The sequence below is a fragment of the Sebastes fasciatus genome, chromosome 1 (assembly GCF_043250625.1).
Source record: "Sebastes fasciatus isolate fSebFas1 chromosome 1, fSebFas1.pri, whole genome shotgun sequence".
NCBI classification, from domain to species: Eukaryota; Metazoa; Chordata; class Actinopteri; order Perciformes; family Sebastidae; genus Sebastes; species Sebastes fasciatus.
The window spans coordinates 10529120-10550030 of record NC_133795.1 but is presented as its reverse complement, the minus strand read 5'-3'; the positions used below and the strand labels follow the sequence as shown (position 1 = coordinate 10550030).

At 44.0% G+C, this 20911-nt stretch overlaps 1 protein-coding gene and 1 long non-coding RNA gene across 2 annotated transcripts in view; one reads left to right on the top strand and one right to left on the bottom strand.

Annotated features, from left to right (window-relative positions):
• Positions 1-1782: 1782 nt before the first annotated feature.
• LOC141762954 (uncharacterized) overlaps positions 1783-20911 on the bottom strand; it is a 33158-nt gene continuing 14029 nt past the window's right edge. The window contains exons 3-5 of the long non-coding RNA XR_012592954.1: positions 8607-8865; positions 5485-5742; positions 1783-2315 (exon numbers count right to left, since the gene is read on the bottom strand). This is a non-coding gene — a long non-coding RNA (uncharacterized LOC141762954). The remainder of the gene's footprint in view (positions 2316-5484; positions 5743-8606; positions 8866-20911) is intronic.
• rhobtb3 (Rho related BTB domain containing 3) overlaps positions 4608-20911 on the top strand; it is a 35361-nt gene continuing 19057 nt past the window's right edge. Inside the window, exons 1-7 of the mRNA XM_074627067.1 lie at positions 4608-5204; positions 5515-5746; positions 7096-7288; positions 12566-12723; positions 13029-13137; positions 16082-16277; positions 16417-16613. Coding sequence (XP_074483168.1) covers positions 5203-5204; positions 5515-5746; positions 7096-7288; positions 12566-12723; positions 13029-13137; positions 16082-16277; positions 16417-16613 — 1087 coding nt within the window. The 5' untranslated portion in view covers positions 4608-5202. The remainder of the gene's footprint in view (positions 5205-5514; positions 5747-7095; positions 7289-12565; positions 12724-13028; positions 13138-16081; positions 16278-16416; positions 16614-20911) is intronic.

Sequence of the window (20911 nt, the reverse complement as noted above, 5' to 3'; positions counted from 1 at the left end):
TTTTGCTATGTTATGATTTTGATGTGGTACTGTCGTACTTAAAGGGATAGTGTGCCCCCAGTTTGGAGAAACAGACAGTTTGGAGAAACAGACCGGCACCGAAGCAAAGCAATACAGTGATAATAGAAAGTACAGCCACCTAAAAGAAAGGCTCACCTAAAAAAATCAATATCAGTTTATGTGTACGCTATATTTAGAATGTTTTCACTGCTTTATCTTGCTGTCAGACAGCCCTTTCCTTCTCCTTTTTGACAGAACTGAACTGAAAGTGAAACTTACAGTATCTCTGCTCTCTCCAAAGCCAGCAGGCTCAGTTGACAAAAACAGTATAGACACGTTTCACCCTCAGTTCAGTTTGCTGTCGGAAAATATTTTAAATATAGCATACATTTAAACAAATATAAATTTTTTTAGGTGAGCCTTTCTTTTAGATGGCTAAAATATGTTTTTCTGCCGTCCACAGCACTGTATTGCTTTACTCCGGTGTTGATATTTCTGTCTGCTTCTCCAAACTGGGGATGCACCGACTGTCATCTACTGTAGGTAATACACCTAATATGGATAAGTACCTCATACAACCCCACTTCAAAACACCCAAACTATCCCTTTAAAGCATTACTCTATAGATTTAGCACTACGCTTCCATGAAATAGGGGGACTTTGCAAGAAACAGATTGAAAAAAAAGAAATGGTCAAAATTGGTAAAGCAGCGGCCAACATATCTTGACTTTTGGTTTTAGTCTGGGTCGAGCCCCCAAAACGCTGGCTCCTACAATTTTCATAATGCATCTTGATAGTGTCCTCTGTCCTCTGTCCTCACCCACACATTTCAAACTCCACACCTCCACTTTGCTTTCTGATGTAAATTTAAAGTCTCGAGTCCAGCCCGAGGTTGTCTTACATTTTAAATAATTAGTGCAAAAATTACAACGGTGAGGTTATTTATGTGGTTTCTTTTTTTTCAGATGGTGCTTAATTTACAGTGCAACTGCAATACGTTAGGTATACAAGGTTTTCCAATTGTGCATGAAAAAAATAATTTAAAAGAAAGGAAGAGAAAGAAATACATGTGTACAGATACATGTAAATGCACTTCAACATTCAAGTAAAATAGTAGTAATGAAATATTAAACAAACAAAAAATAAATAAAAAACAACAGCAAAAACCAACAAAACACATGCATATTAAAATGCACATACAGAGTGAATGCACAAGACATAAACAGCAGAAAATACAGCATTTATGTGGCTTCTATGACAAAAAAATCTTGAATTCTCGTATTGCATAGCCATCCTTTACTTAACATGTTGTGCAGAATAATTTACCAACATAATTTGTTGAGCATTTGATGTGAAGAGTCAAGACAGCCTGTCACATTCATATTATTTCTTTGTTTCTGAACCCATTGTGCGCAGGCCAACAGTGACATGGCCCTAGAACTGTAAAAAGCCATGCATGGGTTGAGAACACAGAGGCTCTGGGGTCTGATGTTCCTCTGTGCATGAATGATGCTGGTCTGTGTAGCCGGCCTACAGCACACTCACAACAAAGTCTGAAGCCCCTGACTATGTGACGCTTTGAATACAATCAAGAAATGCACATGGCCCCCGGGTTACAGGGAACGAGGGGGCTGAGACCTTCTGCAAAGTTACACATGAAATATTAATATATTATCATGTGGTTAAATTGAGAGTCTTGACACAAAGCAGGTACCCTTATGTGCATTTGCACTAGGTCAAGTGGAGGGCTCTTTGTCAAGATAAAGAGCAGACTGTCCGGGGAAACTGCTTAGCAGGGCTGCTGCGTCTTATTCCAGAGGGAGAGCAGCGCAGCATAAGCAGCATTATTATTACGCTGTTGCAGGGCGTTCAAACCCTGAATACACACTGTTGGTTATATGTCTTGCATTATTCATCGTGATTATGAATGACACAGGGGGCTCTGATAATACCTTTAAGAATTGATCTATTCTCCCTCTCAAACAGCTCTGGAGTTTGTCCAAGAGGAACTACCAGCTCTCATTATCACCTTTTATCTACACCGACAACAAAACACCCCCAGAGCCAGTTAAAGTATTGTATATTTTCTTGCCGTAATGGGCAGATATGTCTCCTAACACGTTCTCATTATGGTTGTCATTATTATTATTATCATCACTATCATTAACGTTGCACCCCATGCTCAGGCCTCTTGGCAATTCCTTTTGTGTCTCTTCATGTAGCTGAGTTCAGTGTCAGAGAATAGAAGTTATGCACACACAGGGCGTATAGGCGGTCGCCTAGGGCGTGACCTTCTGGGGGGCGCTGGTTGACCCCTAAAAAGAATTATAATATTTGTTAAATGCCGGTGGGAACTTATCCTCATTTTCTGGATTGAGGCAACAAATGAACAAATAAAGAAAGAAAGAAAGAAATACACAATTCACCTCTGTAACTCTCTTTCTGAATCTTGTAAAAATCTAAATTTTTGTGATGTCTGATGTGTGTTGCGGTTTACGGGTATATGGTTTATTGTTCTGGGGGTTGAACCCTGACACAGGACTGAACCCTAAAGCTGCAGACACACCAACCTGACCTCAAAGAACTAGCGGCGATGAAGGCCGACCTTTGAGTCGCCTCACGTCACCTTTGACCCGGCCAAATAGTTGCACTCATGAGTTGCACATGAGATGAAAAATGATAAGAACCTTCTGTGTTTTTTTCCCCGACTTTACTCGTTGGCTTAGTTTCCTCATGTCCGTTTCTCATCTCGCGCACTGATTCCCTTCAGCTGAACAGCCAAACAGAGTGATTTCTCTCACCGACGGGCGAAAAAACTCAGACACGAGAAGACTAAAGCCTACAGAGCGGGACACGCCAAAAAAACTGGTTCATCGGACGTTCACCGACGGCCCCAAACTGTCCGACCGTCGGCTTAGTGTGACAGGGCCCTAAAGGGTGCCTTGTGCATCGATATCTATGCCGTGCCAAAGCGTCAGTATGCGACGCCCTGGGGATGAGAACTGGCTGATTCAACAGAAGATAAACTCTTGTTCTTTAAATGTTTAGAGGTGAAACTATCAGCTTTGAAAACACAACAAGGTGTAAAACTATGTGAAGCTGAACAAAACATCACTGTCATTTCCTGCATGTTGACAGCATGGTCGGTGTTTAGTGTGTGTTGGCGTGCGCTGCTTTGATGTGTATGTCCGCGTGCGTGTTACTGAGTCAGGCACGACCTCTCTCTCTCATTTCTCTCTCTCTCTGTCTCCCTCTTTCTCTAATTTCTCTCTCTCTCTCTCTCTGTCTCCCTCTCTCTCTCATTTCTCTCTCTCTCTCTCTCTCTTTCTCTCTCCCCTCTCTCTCTCCCTCCCTCTCCCTCCCTCCTTCTCTCCATCTCTCCCTCTCTCTTTCCCTCCCTCTCTCTCTATTTCTCTCTCCCCCCCTCTCCCTCTCCCTCCCTCCCTCCCTCTCTCGCTCTCTCTCTCTCTCTCTCCATCTCTCCCTCTCCCGGCCTCTCCCTCTCCCGGCCTCTCCCTCTCTCTCTATCTCTCTCTCTCCATCTCTCCCTCTCTGTCTCCCCCTCTCCCTCTTCCTCTTTCCCTCCCTCTCTTTCTCTCTCTCTCTCCCTCTCTGTGTCTCTCACTCTCCCTTTCTTTCCCTCCCTCTCCCTCTCTGTCCCTCTCTCTCTCTCTCTATCTCTCATCCCTCTCCCTCTCTCTCTCATCTCTCTTTCCCTCCCTCTCTCTCTCTCTGTCTCTCTCTCCCCACTCCCTCTCTCTCATCCCTCTCCCTCTCTCCCCCCCTCTCTCTCATCTCCCTCTCTCTCTTTGTCTCTCGCATCTCTCCCTCTCTGTGTCTCTCTGTGTCTCTCTGTGTGTGTGTCTCTTTCTCTCTCTTTCTGTCTCCCTCTCTCTCTCTCTCTCTCTCGCCCCCTCTCTCTCGCCCCCCCTCTCTCTCTCTCCCTCATCTCTCTCCCCTCTCTTTCTATCTCTCTCTCTCTCTCCCTCATCCCTCCCTCTCTCTCTCTCTCTGTCCCTCTCTCCCCCCCTCTCTCTCATCTCTCCCTCTCTGTGTCTCTCTGTGTGTGTGTCTCTTTCTCTCTCTTTCTGTCTCCCTCTCTCTCTCTCTCTCTCTCCCCCCCTCTCTCTCCCCCCCCCCTCTCTCTCTCCCTCATCCCTCCCTCTCTCTCTCTCTCTGTCCCTCTCTCCCCCCCCCCCTCTCTCTCTCTCTCTCTCTCTCTGTCTCTCTCTCCCCACTCCCTCTCTCTCATCCCTCTCCCTCTCTCCCCCCTCTCTCTCATCTCCCTCTCTCTCTTTGTCTCTCGCATCTCTCCCTCTCTGTGTCTCTCTGTGTCTCTCTGTGTGTGTGTCTCTTTCTCTCTCTTTCTGTCTCCCTCTCTCTCTCTCTCTCTCCCCCCCTCTCTCTCCCCCCCCCCCCTCTCTCTCTCTCTCTCTCTGTCCCTCTCTCCCCCCCCCTCTCTCTCTCTCTCTCTCTCTCTCTCTCTCCCCCCCTCTCTCTCCCCCCCCCCCCTCTCTCTCTCTCTCTCTGTCCCTCTCTCCCCCCCCTCTCTCTCTCTCTCTCTCTCTCTCTCTCTCTCTCTCTCTCTCTCTCTCTCTCTCTCCAGTTGTTCTCTTGTCAGTGAGACTTTGTTTTATCCGCCGACGTCATTCATCTGGTCAGGACGCCGAGCTGAGGCGCGGTGCTGCTGCCCTCCACCTCCTCTTTATCCTCCTCTCTTCCTCTCCTCTCCTCTCTTCCTCTCCTCCTCTCCTCCTCCTCTCTTCATTAATTGTGTTTCCTCCCGACTGACTGACAACTAGTTGTGTCTGTTAGCGCAGTGGCTGCCCACCCATGGGCGCTGCTGTACACACAAACACACACCACACTGTGTGCTGCTGCTGCTGCTGCTCCGCCGGCTGGCTGGGCTGTCCGTCCGGTGCGCCTCAGCTCTCCTCTCCTCCTCTCTGCTCTCTGCGGTCGGTTCGGGACGCTTATCCGCTTTTTTATGAATGAATAACGAAGACTGGGAAATATGCGAGTGACTCTCCTCCAGCAGCAGCAGCAGCAGCCGCGCTCCCGGGGGGCCATCCACCGATGAGAGGGATTAACCACGGAGCGGAGCGGAGCCGCGGCTCATTGCGGAAAAAGCCTTGTGCAGCCCGGCGTGGAGACGCACCGTGAGGGAGACGGGCTAGAGAGAGAAAACCCGCGGTGACCACAATGTAAGTTAAGCTGCAACTCATTAAGACCTATGAGGAGAGGTTGCATGCTTTATCTTATTTTCTGCATTGCTTGATTCAACACATCACCGAAATAATGTCTCAAAGTGATTTATTGAACCCCTCTCAGGTGCAGCCTATAATAAACGGCCTTGGCACGCTTCTTCTTCTCAGTCATTCTCAGTGACATAACGGTGATGCACTGTCTCCGTGATAGACATGAATAATAAGGAAAACCTCAGTGTGCTGTAGAGCCTATATACCATCTGCTGCTTCCTCCTACCTCCATGTGTCTGTCTGTCTGTCTGCACAGGTCCATCCACATCGTGGCTCTGGGCAGCGAGTGCCCTGGAGGAGTCGGGCCCGGAGAGGAGATCATGGGCCAGGGCCAGCTGCAGGGAGGCCTCCTGTGGAGCTACCTGGGCCACGGGGCTCTGGTGGGACCCTGCGACCTGGAGAGCAGCATGCACAACCCGGCCTTCATGGAGTACACCTCGCAGGTGTTTGGAGATGTCACTGTGGTGGTGAGGGATTGCCCCAGCTGGGTAAGAGAAAAAAGAGAGACTTGCATGTCTTATTTTGCTCATTGTGTCCATCTCATATTTGCATATTAAAGGGACTGTTTGTAACTTTCAGAAATGCTTGTTAACAGCGACACCTGTGGCCGTTAAGTCAACGAAAGCTCGCTCTAAATAGACCTGAACGAGCATCGCTCAAAACAGTGAGGCGACAAACGTCAGCTAAAACCACAATATCACTGTATATTTCACCTGCTCGGCAGTAATGTTAGCTGACCAGACGGAGGTCTCTCCATGAACATGATTTAGATCTGATCCTAGTGTTGGCGGAGGCTGAAGCAGGAAAAGCGGGTCAGTGCCGGGGCTGAAGCAGGAAGAGAAACGTTATCGTCTCCCAACTGCGCCCGCAGGGAGACACCGGCACCCGGTCAGAGACGATAACGTTTCTCGTTGCGGAGACCCGTCACTTCATAAGACACAGGAAACCTCCGTTGGTCTGGAAGAGCTGCAGCATTTAATTCACTAGATATTCTCAGAGCTAAACTAACTCTTCTGCAGTGAGGAGTGAGCGCGCGTTCACGTCTAGAGGTGGAGCGAGACAGCGAGAGTAGAGGCTCCGGCCACACGCGAACGCACATATATGAGCGCGGATATGCGAGCTGTTGCTTTTGGCACCTTCCTGCTTGCCAAATCAGACTTGATTTGCACAGGGAGGTTAAACCAGGTCAACATGGCAAATCATGCAATAAAAAAAAAGGTGTATAATTGTGCCAGAGCATTGACATTGTATGAGTCACTTCACTCATATGCTGTTTACTTTCTCACTCTTTGCTTCTGTTTCTCACAACATTTCAAATTCCAAGGCCACTTGCCTTCCAGCGCTTGATTGCAGGCTTTATAAAAAAAATGTCTCTATTCTTAGGAGGACAGGCACACACAAAAAGGAATAATGAAAGAACATTTGTTCTTAATAGCAATTTTGAAATGAAAGCACACTGTGTGATTGTGTATAGCAGCACTGTATGCGTCCTATTATGGGGCTGTCTAACTATGTCAGGGGTGGTGCTGCAAGAAAGTCTGTCAGTCTAATTCTACGGTCCTTGTTTTTATTCAAATTGCTCAAAGCCCCTCTGAAGTGTTTTTGCTGCCTAATGAGTTGAATCAGGGTTGGTTTAGAGCGAGCAGCGAGCCTCACACAGGTCCTTGGGGGTAAAGTCCCCAGCGCCACAGTGAGGTATTTATACTGAGGGAGACTCGGAGAGGAAGGGCGAGGGTTATCTAAGGTGGCACAGGAAAGACAATTCACTATATTGCCTTCCTCATGCGTCTGTCCTCGTCTGACCTTAACATTTGTTGTCCTGTTCTTGCCTCTCCAGGACTTGCTGGACAGCGATTGGACCAGCGTACGGAAAGTTCTCGAGCAGGCGGACATCCTGGTGATTAAATATTCAGTCACTGACAAGCTGGCCTTCCAGCAGGTCAGGAACGGCTACGCCCCGAGACTCCGCCCGCTCCTGAGGCACTGGGGCGTGCCTGTCATCCTGGTCGCTGTCGGAGCGCGGCTCAACGGTGAGGATGCTTTTTGTCGTTCAGTTTTGACAACTGATGGTTCCTGAAACAGTTTGTCATTGTTGTGCAGGAACAATGGAATTTGAGAGGCTGCAAAATACAAAATGTCTCATCTCTCAGTTAGGGCCGACACAAATGCTTCGAAGTTTCGACTATCGCTATGGTAATCGACCTCCAAATCAGTATTTGTGTAGGAGCCAACGTGTATATTTAGCAAGTCGTTTATTATTATTATTTGTTTAGGCCGCACATGTTCTTTTGGTTCAAGCTCCCAGGAAGAGTGCCAGTCGTTGATGCCAATTTTCGTAGTGGCCAAACGACGGTACTACGACTTCCGTGTCCATCACGAGATGCCATTGGGCCCAAAAATACTTTTTCCCATAGACTTACATTGGGAAAGAGACATCTTTAACTCAGCGGATAATTTATTTTGAAGTGAATCAACTTCCCAGTACGAACACTTAAATAGTCCTTATTTAAATCATTGGGTCCTAAAAGTTGTAAAACGCTCTAATAGCCGAATCCAGAGTTATTTCCCTTCCTTCGTTCATGTGAATGAGACCCAGACCGAGGCTGGAGCGAGGGCTGGGAGACGGAGTTAGCAAAATGTGACGACAGTGTGACGGTTGTGACCCCGTGACCGAGCCATGTGACCCTGTGACGCTACTGCGCCTGCTCCATGTGCCTAATGGATGCGGAAGATCGCCGGTAGAGCCGGGTACTTTTCCAATCGGAAGTCGAGCCATTCTGGCTTCATGCGCCACTCAGCAACTTTTATAGGAATGAACGTGGCCCCGCCTCCAGCGCTGTATCCAGTTCTCTTAATACCTCCATGTTTTAGTTAACATCACTTCCGGTAATTGACACAGGGGTGTGGTTTCACCTATTGTTACCTGTTCACTTGGACCCCGCGGGAGTCAGACAAAGAGGGTGAGATAGGCTCTGATATTTTCTGTTGACCGTCACTTCTCGTTACATACTTTAGTTATTCCAGTTAGCCTAAGTTATTGTTTGTAATTACTTTCATTTAATAAACAGCAAAATGCATCTGGACTTTTGGTATTTTTTATAACAAGTCACACAGTCAAGAGCCTACTTAGTGGCTTTTTAATTGATAGCAGTCGCTACAATTTGAATGCTTCATAACATTAATTATTATTAGTTATTCTCAGATGGATATCTCTGTTTGTTGTGTGTAGAGGTGTGAGTACAGTAGTGAGGTAGGGGCACTGAAACAGGGGAAATGAAGATAGACAAACAGAAGAACATGTCAGCCGGCTGCGCCGCGAAGCTTGGAATAGCTTATAATATTTCTCACCAAAGCTTCGAAGCCCAAAAAGTGGTATTCGGGACAGCCATATTCTCAGCCGTTGTGCTTGATATCCTGGTAGTTTTGGGGTGGATTGACTGCTGCCTCAGTTTGTTGAGTTTGATTCCGGGACAATATCATGTTCTTCTCGCCAGTGAGATCACCGTCTGAGGCTTGTGTCCTCTAATATGTCCTCCCGGCAATGAGGAGGATGCTCATGATTAAATCTCCTCTTGGCTGCCTTCAGGCGGTCCGCTCACATGCTTCCCTGCAGGAAACACAAAAAAGCAAGACATTAAGTTTATATAATTTGGCACAGCAGTAGTTGTGTAAGACAGTAGATTGTCTAGGGCAAGAATCTGGAGATATGATACGTATCATGATACAATTCAATATATTGGGATATACTGTGATACTGTAAGCAAAGCGATATATTGAGATTTTTTTCAAATCTAATTTTAGGGAAACTGTCATAGTAAAAAGACACATCACCATCTGAGTAAAATGTGAAATGGCTACTACAGTTTGGGGACTAACATCATCACACATGAATACAATTGGACTCACTGGATCTTCAAGAGTCTCAGCTTTACAGTGATACCCAGTTAATGCAACTCTAAGACTGTGAGACTGTAAGACTGTGATTATCATAAAGTGGGCATGTCTGTAAAGGGGAGACTCGTGGGTACCCATAGAACACATTTTCATTCACATATCTTGAGGTCAGAGGTCAAGAGACCCCTTTGAAAATGGCTGACAGTTTTTCCTCGCCAAAATTTAGTTTAAGTTTGGTGCGTTATTTAGCCTCCTTCGCGACATGCAAGTATGACATGGCTGGTACCAATGGATTCCTCAGGTTTTCTAGTTTCATATGATGCCAGTAACTTCACAGCTTTAAAATTGAGCCTGCTACAACCTCCGGAAGGCAGAATAGTGGCTTTAAGAGGTTAATTGAAAATCAATTTAATGTTTTGGAGAATCGATACAGTGTCGCAAAACATAATGTTGATTGATATTTTGATATATCGATACACCCCTAAGTTTGTTCCTTAAGACTATAAGACACTTGGGTGTATAGCCTTACTGGAGGCAGCTTAAAACATCATGAATAAACATGCATGCCTACTGGCACCTCAGAGTGCCTGCATGTGTTGTTTTCTTTACACACACACTGACCCCAGTTGAATCCAGATTCTATAAAGACGCTCGTCAAATGCACCAGGTTGTATTTTTAGCTTGTCTGCACGGCGTACTTTGAGATCCTGTCAGAGCTCCGCTGCACAATGATCACAGTGAAAGTCAAGTATTTGCCAGAGAGAGAGAGAGAGAAGAGAGAAGAGAAGGAGAGGAGAGGGAGTGGAGAGCTGTAGCCTTTGTTTGTGTTTTTGTGTGTGACGGCTGTGAGTATTTTCATGCTATCCCCTCATGATTGCAGAGAATGACGGCTGAGCTCTGAGCGCTTCCTGCTGCTCGACTTTAGACCACCTAAGGGCACAGCTGTGGCAGAGAGCGCTGCCGTATACGTGCATTAACACAGCCATTAAACCAGCGCTGAACGCAGACAGATTTATCCAAGGGCACACACAGACACACAGACACACAGACAGACACACAGACACACACAAACATAGCAATGATTATGCCAAGTCACCGTTGTCAGCCGCTCACGCACACTCTGCGTTTCATTCTCTCTCTATCACACACTCTGTGTCTAGCTCCACCATGCCTGTAGGTTATTAGCAGTATGATTTATCCAATGCCTCAGCAGCACTTAGCTGCATGTCGCGCTCATTCTCTCTTTTATCTCTGGCTCTCTGCTCCTTTTGTGCAGTCCTTTTTTCTTCTTCAAGCTAATCCCTCCAAATTTTCTGTCTGATTCTGTCTTTTTGGTCCCCATGCAGCATGCACACATGGCACAGTGTGGCCGGTGCTAGTGCACATGTGCTTTGCATATTTGATGCATTCAGATGATCTATACTGTATTTGCAAGAGAATTCTTTGGACTTAGTGAAGATGTATAAAAGGGTGGCCTGGAGGTGCAAAACACAGAGAAAGACCTAATGACATTTCAAGGACTAACAACGCTAAACACAACAAAGCAGAAAACAACAATCATTCACAAAATGGAAACAAATACACCTATCTCCCTTTTTAAAATCCTTATTGGTTGTCTACATAATGAAGTGGAATTAGGAAGTATGGCAAGTCCACATTATCAAAGCACATGTGGCTGTGTGGCATCTGGTTTTTATGCTCTATTTTGCGAGGTATGTTTTCTATTTTAACTTGTTTGTGAAATGTTGTGTTTACTGTTCTGTTCAGCACACAAAGTCACTTTTAGTTTGTGTTTGTGTGCACTTTTTTGTAATCAGATCCTTTACTTAAGTGAAAGTAACAATACCATACTGTAAAAATACTCTGTTACAAGTAAAAGTCTTGCGTTAAAAATTCTACTTGAGTGAAAGTACTAGAGTATTACAAGCAAAATATACTTAAAGTAGCAAAAGTAAAAGTCCTCAATATGCAAAATGGCCCCTTTCAGTGTTTAATTATGGAAACTTCAAGGTCCCGAAAGATTATGTATAAGATTAAAACAAAACAAAAAACATGTTTGGGGGAACATCAGGGATGTTGGCCTTTAATATAGAACAATGCATCATATTTAATAAGTTGATCATATGTTTTGTTTGTAAAATAAATGTAGTAAAGTACAATATTTCCCTCTGAGATGTAGTGGGGTAAATGTATAAAGAAGCATAAATTGGAAATGCTCAAGTAAAGTACAAGTATCTCAAAATTGTACTCAAGTACAGTACTTGAGTAAATGTACTTTTCACCACTTCCCGTATATATGGAACTTTTAACAAACACTGAAACATATTTACAAAATAAGTTTTGTATTACAACATTTTTGTGATGTAGATTCAATATGTTCTTGTGTGATATTTTTAATACATTTTACTGCATTTTTAAATTGCCAGTATTGGCACAGTTTATCCCCCTCTAGGGAGCGTCAAATATTGGTACCCAGTTCTGCTCTGATTGATCCAGTCTGGGAGTAGACTGACTCTTAATCAGGCAGATCACAACCACTTGAGTGATGGGTTCACACTACACAGTATAATACAGCACTGTGGTGTTAACTTGACAATGAGGTGCTCTGTTCAATTCAAACATTTATCTGTTGAATTTATGTAGAGCTATCAGGACAGTGTGCAGCTCTTTTCTGTCTTCAAAACATGTTTTCATCCTTGTCTGGTATGGACATTAAAGGACCAGAGTGAAACATTTAGGGGGATCTATTGGCGGAAATGGAATTTAATATTAATAAGTATGTTTTCTTTAGTGTATTATCACCTGATAATAAGAATCGTTGTGTTTTCAGTAGCTTAGAATGAGCCGTTTATATCTACATAGGGATAAACCAAACTCTGTTAACTTTTCCTGCTTGGGCTGGAGTCGATAAAGTTACTCGCTCCTGTCGTCCCCGCTCTCTCTCTCTCTTGCTTCACCACTCACTTCCCACGTACACACACACTCTCTAAGCTCTATTTTTACAACAACTGACTAGAGAGGGCCCATTCGCGTTTTCGCGTCGGCCACCGTAGCAATCCTACATGCTTGGCACACGAGAGAAGTTGTAATCTACAACCTCATCGCTAGATACGAACAGATCCTACACACTGTTCCTTTAACATTATGGATCAAAATGTTGTTCTTGAAGGCACATATCGCAGTTAATTTCTCGTTTTAGTTGAATATTTTAAGTATGTAATATATAATATTATGATAGCTCTTTCTATGGACTGTATTTCACGGCCCAGTGCAGCTCATTTCCAGCACTGGCTCATTCATACTAGATTCATGCATCCTAGAACGCATAATGTAGTATCAGTCACTCATGTATTGCTTCTCATGTACCCTCATTTATTAGATTAATTTATTTAAATTCTCCTCTTTGTGTTCAGACGAAGGCCCTCCGTGTACGTGCCCGCTGTGTGCGTCCGACTGGAGCAGCTGTGTTCCTCACAGTGAAGGTCTGCAGCTGTCCCGCGACCTGGGGGCCACCTACCTGGAGCTGCCCTCGCTCAACCACGTCTTCGTGGGGCGCTACTTCGGCAGTGTGGTAAGTGGTCATGTCACACGGGGGCTGACTGATAAAATCACTCGTATTTTCAGAAAGAAATTGCACGTGTGTTTTAAGTTCTGTAATATAAATTCCTCACTTTTCACACTCTTCCCTGTCTGTCAAACTCGATGAACTCTGCATGTCAGATACAGGTTGAGTACTCAGTAGAGGAGACAAGGACGGGTAGCTCCGTTTGTCTTCTCAGGAAGTTGTTTCCAAAGCAAAGAATTGATGATGTAACATCACTATTTTCGGTACCGTGCGTTTTGTACTAACGTGTGCATTATTTCTGTGTTGTTCAGCTGGAGTACTTCATGATTCAATGTCTGAAGCACAAAGCCAAAGAGCGTCCGGAGAAGAGGCGAGGAAACAAAGTGAACGATCTTCGTCCCCCTCACTTAGAGCAACCAGGTCAGAGGAATACTATGGTATCTAAAAACTAATACTGGCTTTTATTTTAAGAGGCTTTTTTATATACAGTATAAATATAATGAATGGTAATTATTCTCTCTATTTAATAATACATTTAGTCATTTTCACATAATAATTGTTGCTTTAAAACACTCTTTTTATGGCGTATAACGCCATAAAAAGAGTGTTTTAAAGCAACAATTATTAGGATGTTCTCTATACTATAGAGAACATCCTGTTGGACTGACTGGATTGTTTCTCCTTACAGCTTACATAGCCATAAAAACAGCTGAGCACAAAGGTTTTTACCCAGATCAATATTCTCTGTTCCAAACTGGAAATGAGAAGAGAGACAAAGAGCTAGGTAGACTACTTTCATTTCATGACGTTTGAATCAATTTTAGACCGAGCTCTTTTCAGCAACCAAACACAGCAACAACTGAGTGTTTAGTAGCTCGTTCTGAGGCCGCTCAGGGATCTTTCCATATGGATCACTTATTAACCGTGTCTTTAACCAAATGTTCCTCATCTGTTTAGGTATTTAGGCACCTGAATGTTATAAACCCGTTTGTCCAGCCAGTAACATCCCCAATGCAGTTCTTTTTCAATTGAAATTGAATATTTATATCTCAGCTGTGCAGGATTTAGTTTAAGGCTTCAAGGTGACATTTGAAAATGGTTTGCTGTGTCCGATCTCAAGGATATTCAGTTTGCTATGAGACAAGCAAAACCGACACATTCTCACATATCTTTTCTCTTTGAGAAGCTGCGATCAGAGAATGTCTGAAAATGACTCTAACGGTCAATAGATAATCAAAACGTTGCCAGTTAATTATCAACTAGTTGTTTAAACTCTAATTTAGTTTTTAATCTGCTTATTTCAAATTACATTTTAATCAAGCTTCAAAACGAGTCGCATTGATCTCGTGTCAAAAGATTTGAGTTTGTAGCAGACTGTTGATTTACTGATTAAAGGCAGTTTGATCAAATCAAACTGCCTTTAATCAGAATCCACAAATACAAAAAGCTAATTAAGAGATAAATGACCACACTGGACAACGATCACAAGAGGCTAAAACTCAAACAGCGAGCAGCAGAGACACAGTGAGGTTGATTAGTCAAGCTGGACTGTTTGACTGCTGCATTTCTGCTGCTTTTCCGTTGTCTTAACGCTCTACTTTTTTAGACTGTGTCTCTCTAAATTGGCTAAAATACAGTCGGATTGAATCTGCAATCGGCTGCCATATCTGGCGCCCGGATGTTGCCACGAACTGGAAGCTTTCTGAGTGTTGTATTTGAAATTTCATAATTAGAATTAATTTGGTTAGAAGCACACCTCCCGTGCCACAGATCCAGTAGCATAATTTATTTTTAAAATGGGAACTGGATACAGCGTTGGAGGCAGGCGCCCGTTCGTTCCTGTGAAAGTTGCTCAGTGGTGCATGAAGTCAAAATGGCTCGACTGCCGAGTGATAAAGTGCCCGGATCATCCGGCGATCTTCTGCATCTATTGGGTCTATAGAGCAGGCGCAGTAGCCTTTTCTTTTAACTCCTACTCCCAGCCCTCGCTCCAGCCTCGGTCTGGTTCTCATTCACATGAACGGAGGAAGGGAAATAACTCTGGATTTGGCTATTAGTGCGTTTTACAACTTTTAGCCACTATGAAAATTTGCTTCACAGCCAGGCGCTCTTCCTGGGAGATTGGTCCAGTGTTGTGTCCTTTAACTGTTGCTGAATTCATAACTACAAACCTGGGTTCTTGTTTTACAACGACTGCTACTACTACTACTACTACTACTACTACTACTACTACTACTACTACTACTACTACTACTACTGACACTTCAGCATTTTCCCACACACCTGAAAATATCCAACACAAACTACGCTGCTAAACTACATGTCAAATATTGATTTGGCCATTTTGCTGCTAAATCTAATATAATGACTGACAGCTTTGAGTCCAGCCAACAAGGCAGCAGATTTATTGGTGCCGGTCCAACGCAAGTCTACTTATGTTGTAACTTGCATTAAATATGACGTGCACTGCACAATTTTCATGGCCAAATCTGAGCAGCCATAAAAAAAGGAGATGAGGTCTACAGAGGAGCAAAGTGTGTATTAAGCATGAATATGAATATAATAGGACAATGATTTGTGAAGCCCCCTCCCCCCGCTTCCTTTACGTTCCTGCTCGCTGCATTTTTATTAATCTGAATTCATGAATACATGCATAGTGTACTGTCGTTTTTTCATTGCAGTATTTTTTTTTTATTCACTGTTTTTACTGTTAGACTCAGTTCACTGCAGGTCATTTATCTGTGACTAGTGTCTACCCAGCTTTTTTCCCATATCTTCTTTAAACATTAACCTTAAAATAAGCTTTAGGACGTGCTTTCCGTTGATGTTTTTTTATCACCAAAATAATCTAGTGAATGTCTGTCTTACTTACTGTCCCTCAAGACTTTAAAAAAAAGCAGGAACAAATCTACGACTGAACAGACAGACATCCATGAGAATCCGGTGCAGCAGCTCTGCTTTGCATCTTCGCTGCTCTGTCATTAGCGCAAAGGCAAACATATCTGGAAGCACAACAGGGCAGGGCCCAACATGACATTGGCCTCTCCTTTAGTTCTCTCTTTCTTGACTAAAAGATCTCTACACTATAACTGTCACTATCAGTCTCTCCTCATACTCCATATACACTCCATTTATCTCAGCTGTCAAAACTCATTGTCAGAAAAAAGGGGAAATGACTAGTAGAAGTAGACACGGTAGATTGAGGGAAAATGAATTCACCAAAAGTGTGAATTACAACACTTCTGAGGTGCTTTGAACATAACACATCTGGTGGATTTTCCACAGTTTTCTGAAAATCAGCAGTGATTGTTCATTAACACAACTCATCCTGTCTATCTGTCTCCTCTTCACCCTCCTCCTCCAGCACGTCTTCCTCCCATCCGAGTAGAGGAGTCCAGCTTCTCCCAGGACATGCAGTGGTTGTTGGAGCGTGGCGTGCAGTTCGCCGATGTGGCTTTCTACGCCGGGGATTCTGGGAAAGAGCTGGGGTGGGCGCACGCGGCCGTGCTGTGTGCTGTCAGTCCGTACTTCAGACAGCTGCTCCTGGGGCCCAAGAACAGGTAGGACAGATATGAGCCTGTTCACAGGATGGAGCTTAACAACCTATTTCTCCAGCTGAGCCTGTAGCCAGCAGGAGCTCAGCTCTGTCTGCAAAACTGTGAAGGATTTTGTGCTGAATTTTCATGTCTGGTCGGACAGGGAACGTCCCCAGTCGCGGTGTGTTTGCAGAGAGCGGGATGGAGGCCCCAATTCGCTGCTCTCCACCTGGGACGGGGGGATTATCGACGACATGCCACGAACAGAGGGGCACCTGACGGGACGCCTCTCTCGTCTGGTTGTAAAGGACCCCCTCCTGTGTATGTGCTTGTGGGAGACTCTCATGTTCATTTATAGAGGTAAAAAAAACACAGACACAACACGCTCAGATACAACTGAGAAAACCATAAATCTGCTGTTTTATGTCTTTTCCAGAAAAAGCTGTCACTTCTGTTTAACCTTTTTTACACCCCACTGCTTGTGGGACGCTAACACTATGGAGCACTTTCTCTGACTGCTGCTACTATGAAAAGTTACATGAAGATGAACATTGAATATCCCTATTATTTACTCGATTTAATTGATTAATGGTTTTGGTCACACAATTCCCAAAATTACAACTTCCCAAAGCCAAAGATGACATATTGAAATTGCTTGTTGAGATTAATCTACTAGCCATTCAATAGATTACTATTGTTTTTTTTGGCTGGTAAGAGAAGAAAATCAAGCTGCTACTCGCATATTTTACCAGTATTTGGCTAGAGGCTGGTGCTACTTTCCAACTCTGATTACAATTCATCCATGTCAAATGTCATGGCAATCCATCCAATACTCTGAATCAGGGGTTCTCAAACTTTTTGGGGCCGAGGACCCCTTACAGGGGATAACATTTCCCAAAGAGCCCCTCATAATCGTAACACAGATTTAAGCATAATGCTTACTAGCATTTGTACTCTTCGATGCCATTGGAACTATTAATACTTCAGACCTGTTTCATATTGAAGCCCTGTGATAGTCTGGCGACCTGTCCAGGATGCACTACGCCTTTGCCCAATGCCAGCTGGGATCGGCTCCAGCCCCTCCGCGACCTCGAATGGGATAAGCGGTTACAGATAATGGATGGATGGATGTTGCATAGTGATAAACAGAAACACATTTAAATTTGAATCATGTTAACACCACTTGGTTTTGCTCTGATATTCCGGGTGCGTTGTAATCATTTGTCGCTTTAGCTTGGCCGGCTTCATCGCTTTGTTCGCCTGCAGCTGAAGACACATGATGGTCTCCCGTCGCTGTTCTCAATAAAAACCAAACTCGATATAACGGTCGTCATATTTTCTCAATTTAGCTAGTTTGGGCTTAGCGTCACTTGACGATGTGGACTGACTCAAATATTTCTCCATGTTTACCAGCTAGCTAGCTGGCTAATAAGCAGCGATGGTTCGTTGTGCTCTGAGTGAAGTGACTGTTTCATGACAGATTGACGTGATGTGTCACAATCATATCAGAGTTTCTATTGGCCCAAAGCTAATGTGGGTGCTAGTAATGGACACCATATGCTTTTTTTATTGGCGCAAATGGTCCACAAATGATACAATAAAGACAGAGCTAACGCCTGCACACTACTCCGTGCCACAATATTTTTATTGACTACATTTCGATCCTGCTTGGATCGTAAACATAGTCGATAAAAATATTATTGGCATGGAGAAGTGTGCAGGCGTTACCTTTTTCTTTACTGACGCTGTTCTGATAGCCTCTCACCTACGTGATGTGCGTATAGTTAATCTTCTTCAGCCTCCACAGGATACAGCACAATTTTATCATTTATAGCTAATTATTTCGCGGACCCCCTGGCAGAGTGCCATGGACCCCCGGGGGTCCCCGAACCCCACTTTGAGAATCACTACTCTAAATATATCCACTGATAGATTAAGTTTACTGCACGGCAAAGTATGCAACTAAAACACCTAAAATTTTACGAGAGGGAAGTGAATTCTAGCGAATGCTGCCAAATTGTGACTGTATTAAATGATGCACCAAGCTAAATCACAACAACACAGAAAAGCATCCCATCAGTAGTGCCAAATACAAAGTGGAGATCAGGACACAAAACTGTCTCCAAAACAGCGGCCAACATGCACTTTGTGCAGAGAAATCTGGACTCAGCAAGGACGGCTCAATCAGTTTACCTCCATCCCAACACTGGACAGGAATTCTGGGAAATGATGTGCATCACACTTCAAAAAAATTAATTCATTGCATTCATCATGAATAACCTAGTTTTTGTGATACATTTTTTATGTGTCAACATGGTGTTTCAGCCTTGATGCTCCCCGTTTGTTGCCATGTTAGACACACGCTGCACATTACAACGGCCATTTAAATACAGCTAACACAGCAGGTCTGACGTTCACAGCATGGGAACTCCATCCCCCCAAAAGCAGTTACTCTTTTTCCAATAATTTAGATGTGATGATTAATGTCCCCTGGCAGCAGAAGGCAGTTTGCCTGCTATTGGATCTTGTCCAGTGTTCCATAATGGTGAGGAACAGAAATCAGTCAAATTGAAAGCGCTTGATCGTAAGCAACTGTAGTATTTTAATCTAGTACCTGATCATTCAGCGTGTAATACTGTGATCTCACACCGCTTTCTTATTTGTACATAGACGCCCCGGGGCCAATCATGTTTCCTTTATCTCCCCACAGCTCAGTTCTATTACATATTATTGGTACAAGGAGCGACGTCTTTGTGGAAATTGAACGTCCATCATCTCGATGGTTGATGGGGTTTGTTGATAGAATCTGACACAGTTACACTGGCCTCATATTTACATCCACAAATGAACCAGGATGAAACTGTCATGTAAAATTAACAGTATGTTATATTAACTTCAGGAACACGCAGGCATGAAACATGAACCGAAAACATTTGCAAATTGTGGGACTGAAATGTTCTCCGGTCGTGTGTATGAAGCCTTTAGTTAAACAGCCGCGTGATGATATTCTCTGCAACATCAGCGCTGTAATGAAAATCTCCTCAGTCTGCGGCTCAGAGTCTGCAGTGCTGCGCTCGCTGCATGTTAGATCAGAGCGCCTGCCTGTGCACTGCGCTTCATTGCATGTCGTGCAGGAGTCCTTATGGCAAAAAGCTGTGCTAACATCTGATTCATGGCCGCCTCTTAACATGTATATGAGCAGCACTGATGGGTCTGATGCACATATACACCAGAGGCACAAACACATAAGCTGAGTGTGTATGTGCGGAGTGCTGCTAGTGAAGGGTGAGCGCAGAAGGGAAGAAGATTATAGGGTTAGACTGAGTTTCTGTGAGTGACTGTATGAATAAGAATAAGAAAGCTAGCGGTTGAAAGACGGAGGGTGCAGTGTGTGTGTCTTCACGCACGCATATACAAGTCTTTGTGTGGATTTTTCTCTTTTTTTTTGAGTGAGATAGGAGGAATATGGGAAAGTAAGAAGTGGAAAATTGCAAGCAGGGTGAAAAATTAAGGGGTGAGAGAGTGTTTAAGGTGCTGGTGGAGAGTGTTTGGGTGATGGGAGAGCTGGGCAGTAGAGCATACTGTTAATGTGTGTGTGTGGCTTGGAGAGAATAGCGGGAAATGTGTTCATGTGCAGAGCAGAATACGAATGTCACGTTTCCATAAAACACTGCAGGGAGACGGCGTTAAGCCTCGTGTGAAAAGTGACCTAATGTTAACCTTCAAAATAGTGATTGTGTTTAAAGCAGCTGACCTCACATACTGTGTATATTTCTGTATTAGTGTATTGGCTATTCAGAGGTGAATGTGTGCCTCCCACAATGCTTGATGCTTGATTTGCAGTAAATCCACAACAAGACATGCTTGGCATTCCTAGAGACGGGATGAATATCTTTCTGCTCGCAATTCCAGTCCACTCGTTTGTCAGTCGTAGCTCATTTTATTGGCTTAGCAGAGCTCATTTCCATAACAATATAATGTCTCTGCGTCACTCTCATGGATGGATTACTGAACGGGCCTACCGGGCACAGGGGCCCAAAGTATCAGGGGCCCCCTCTAGACTTCACCTTCAAAATGTCACTCAAAGAGACACGTACCAACTACAAAGACTACAAAGAGATGCACACTGCTGCAAAGAGACACAAAGAAACTGTAAATGAATATGAAAAGGGGCAAAACAACTACAAAGAGATACCAAGCGACTACAAAGAGACGCAAAGTGACTAAGAAAGAGATGTAAAATGACTACAAAGAGATGCAAAGTGACTACAAAGAGACACAAAGTGACTACGGAGAGACAAAAAGGAACTACAAAGAGACGCACAGCGACTACAAAAAGATGCAATGTAACTACAAAGAGATGCAAAACAACTACAAAGAGACCCAGAACGATTACAAAGAGACACACAGTGACTACAAAGAGATGCAATGTGACTACAAAGAGACACAAAGCAACAACAAAGAAACACAAAGCAACTACAAACAGACACGAAATGACTTCTAAGAGATGCAAAACTACTACAAAGAGTCGCAAAATGAGTTCAAAGAGACGTAATGTGACTACAAAGAGACACAAATCGACTACAAATAGGCCCATAACGACTACAAAGAGACACACAGCGACCACAAAGAGACACAAATCGACTACAAATAGGCCC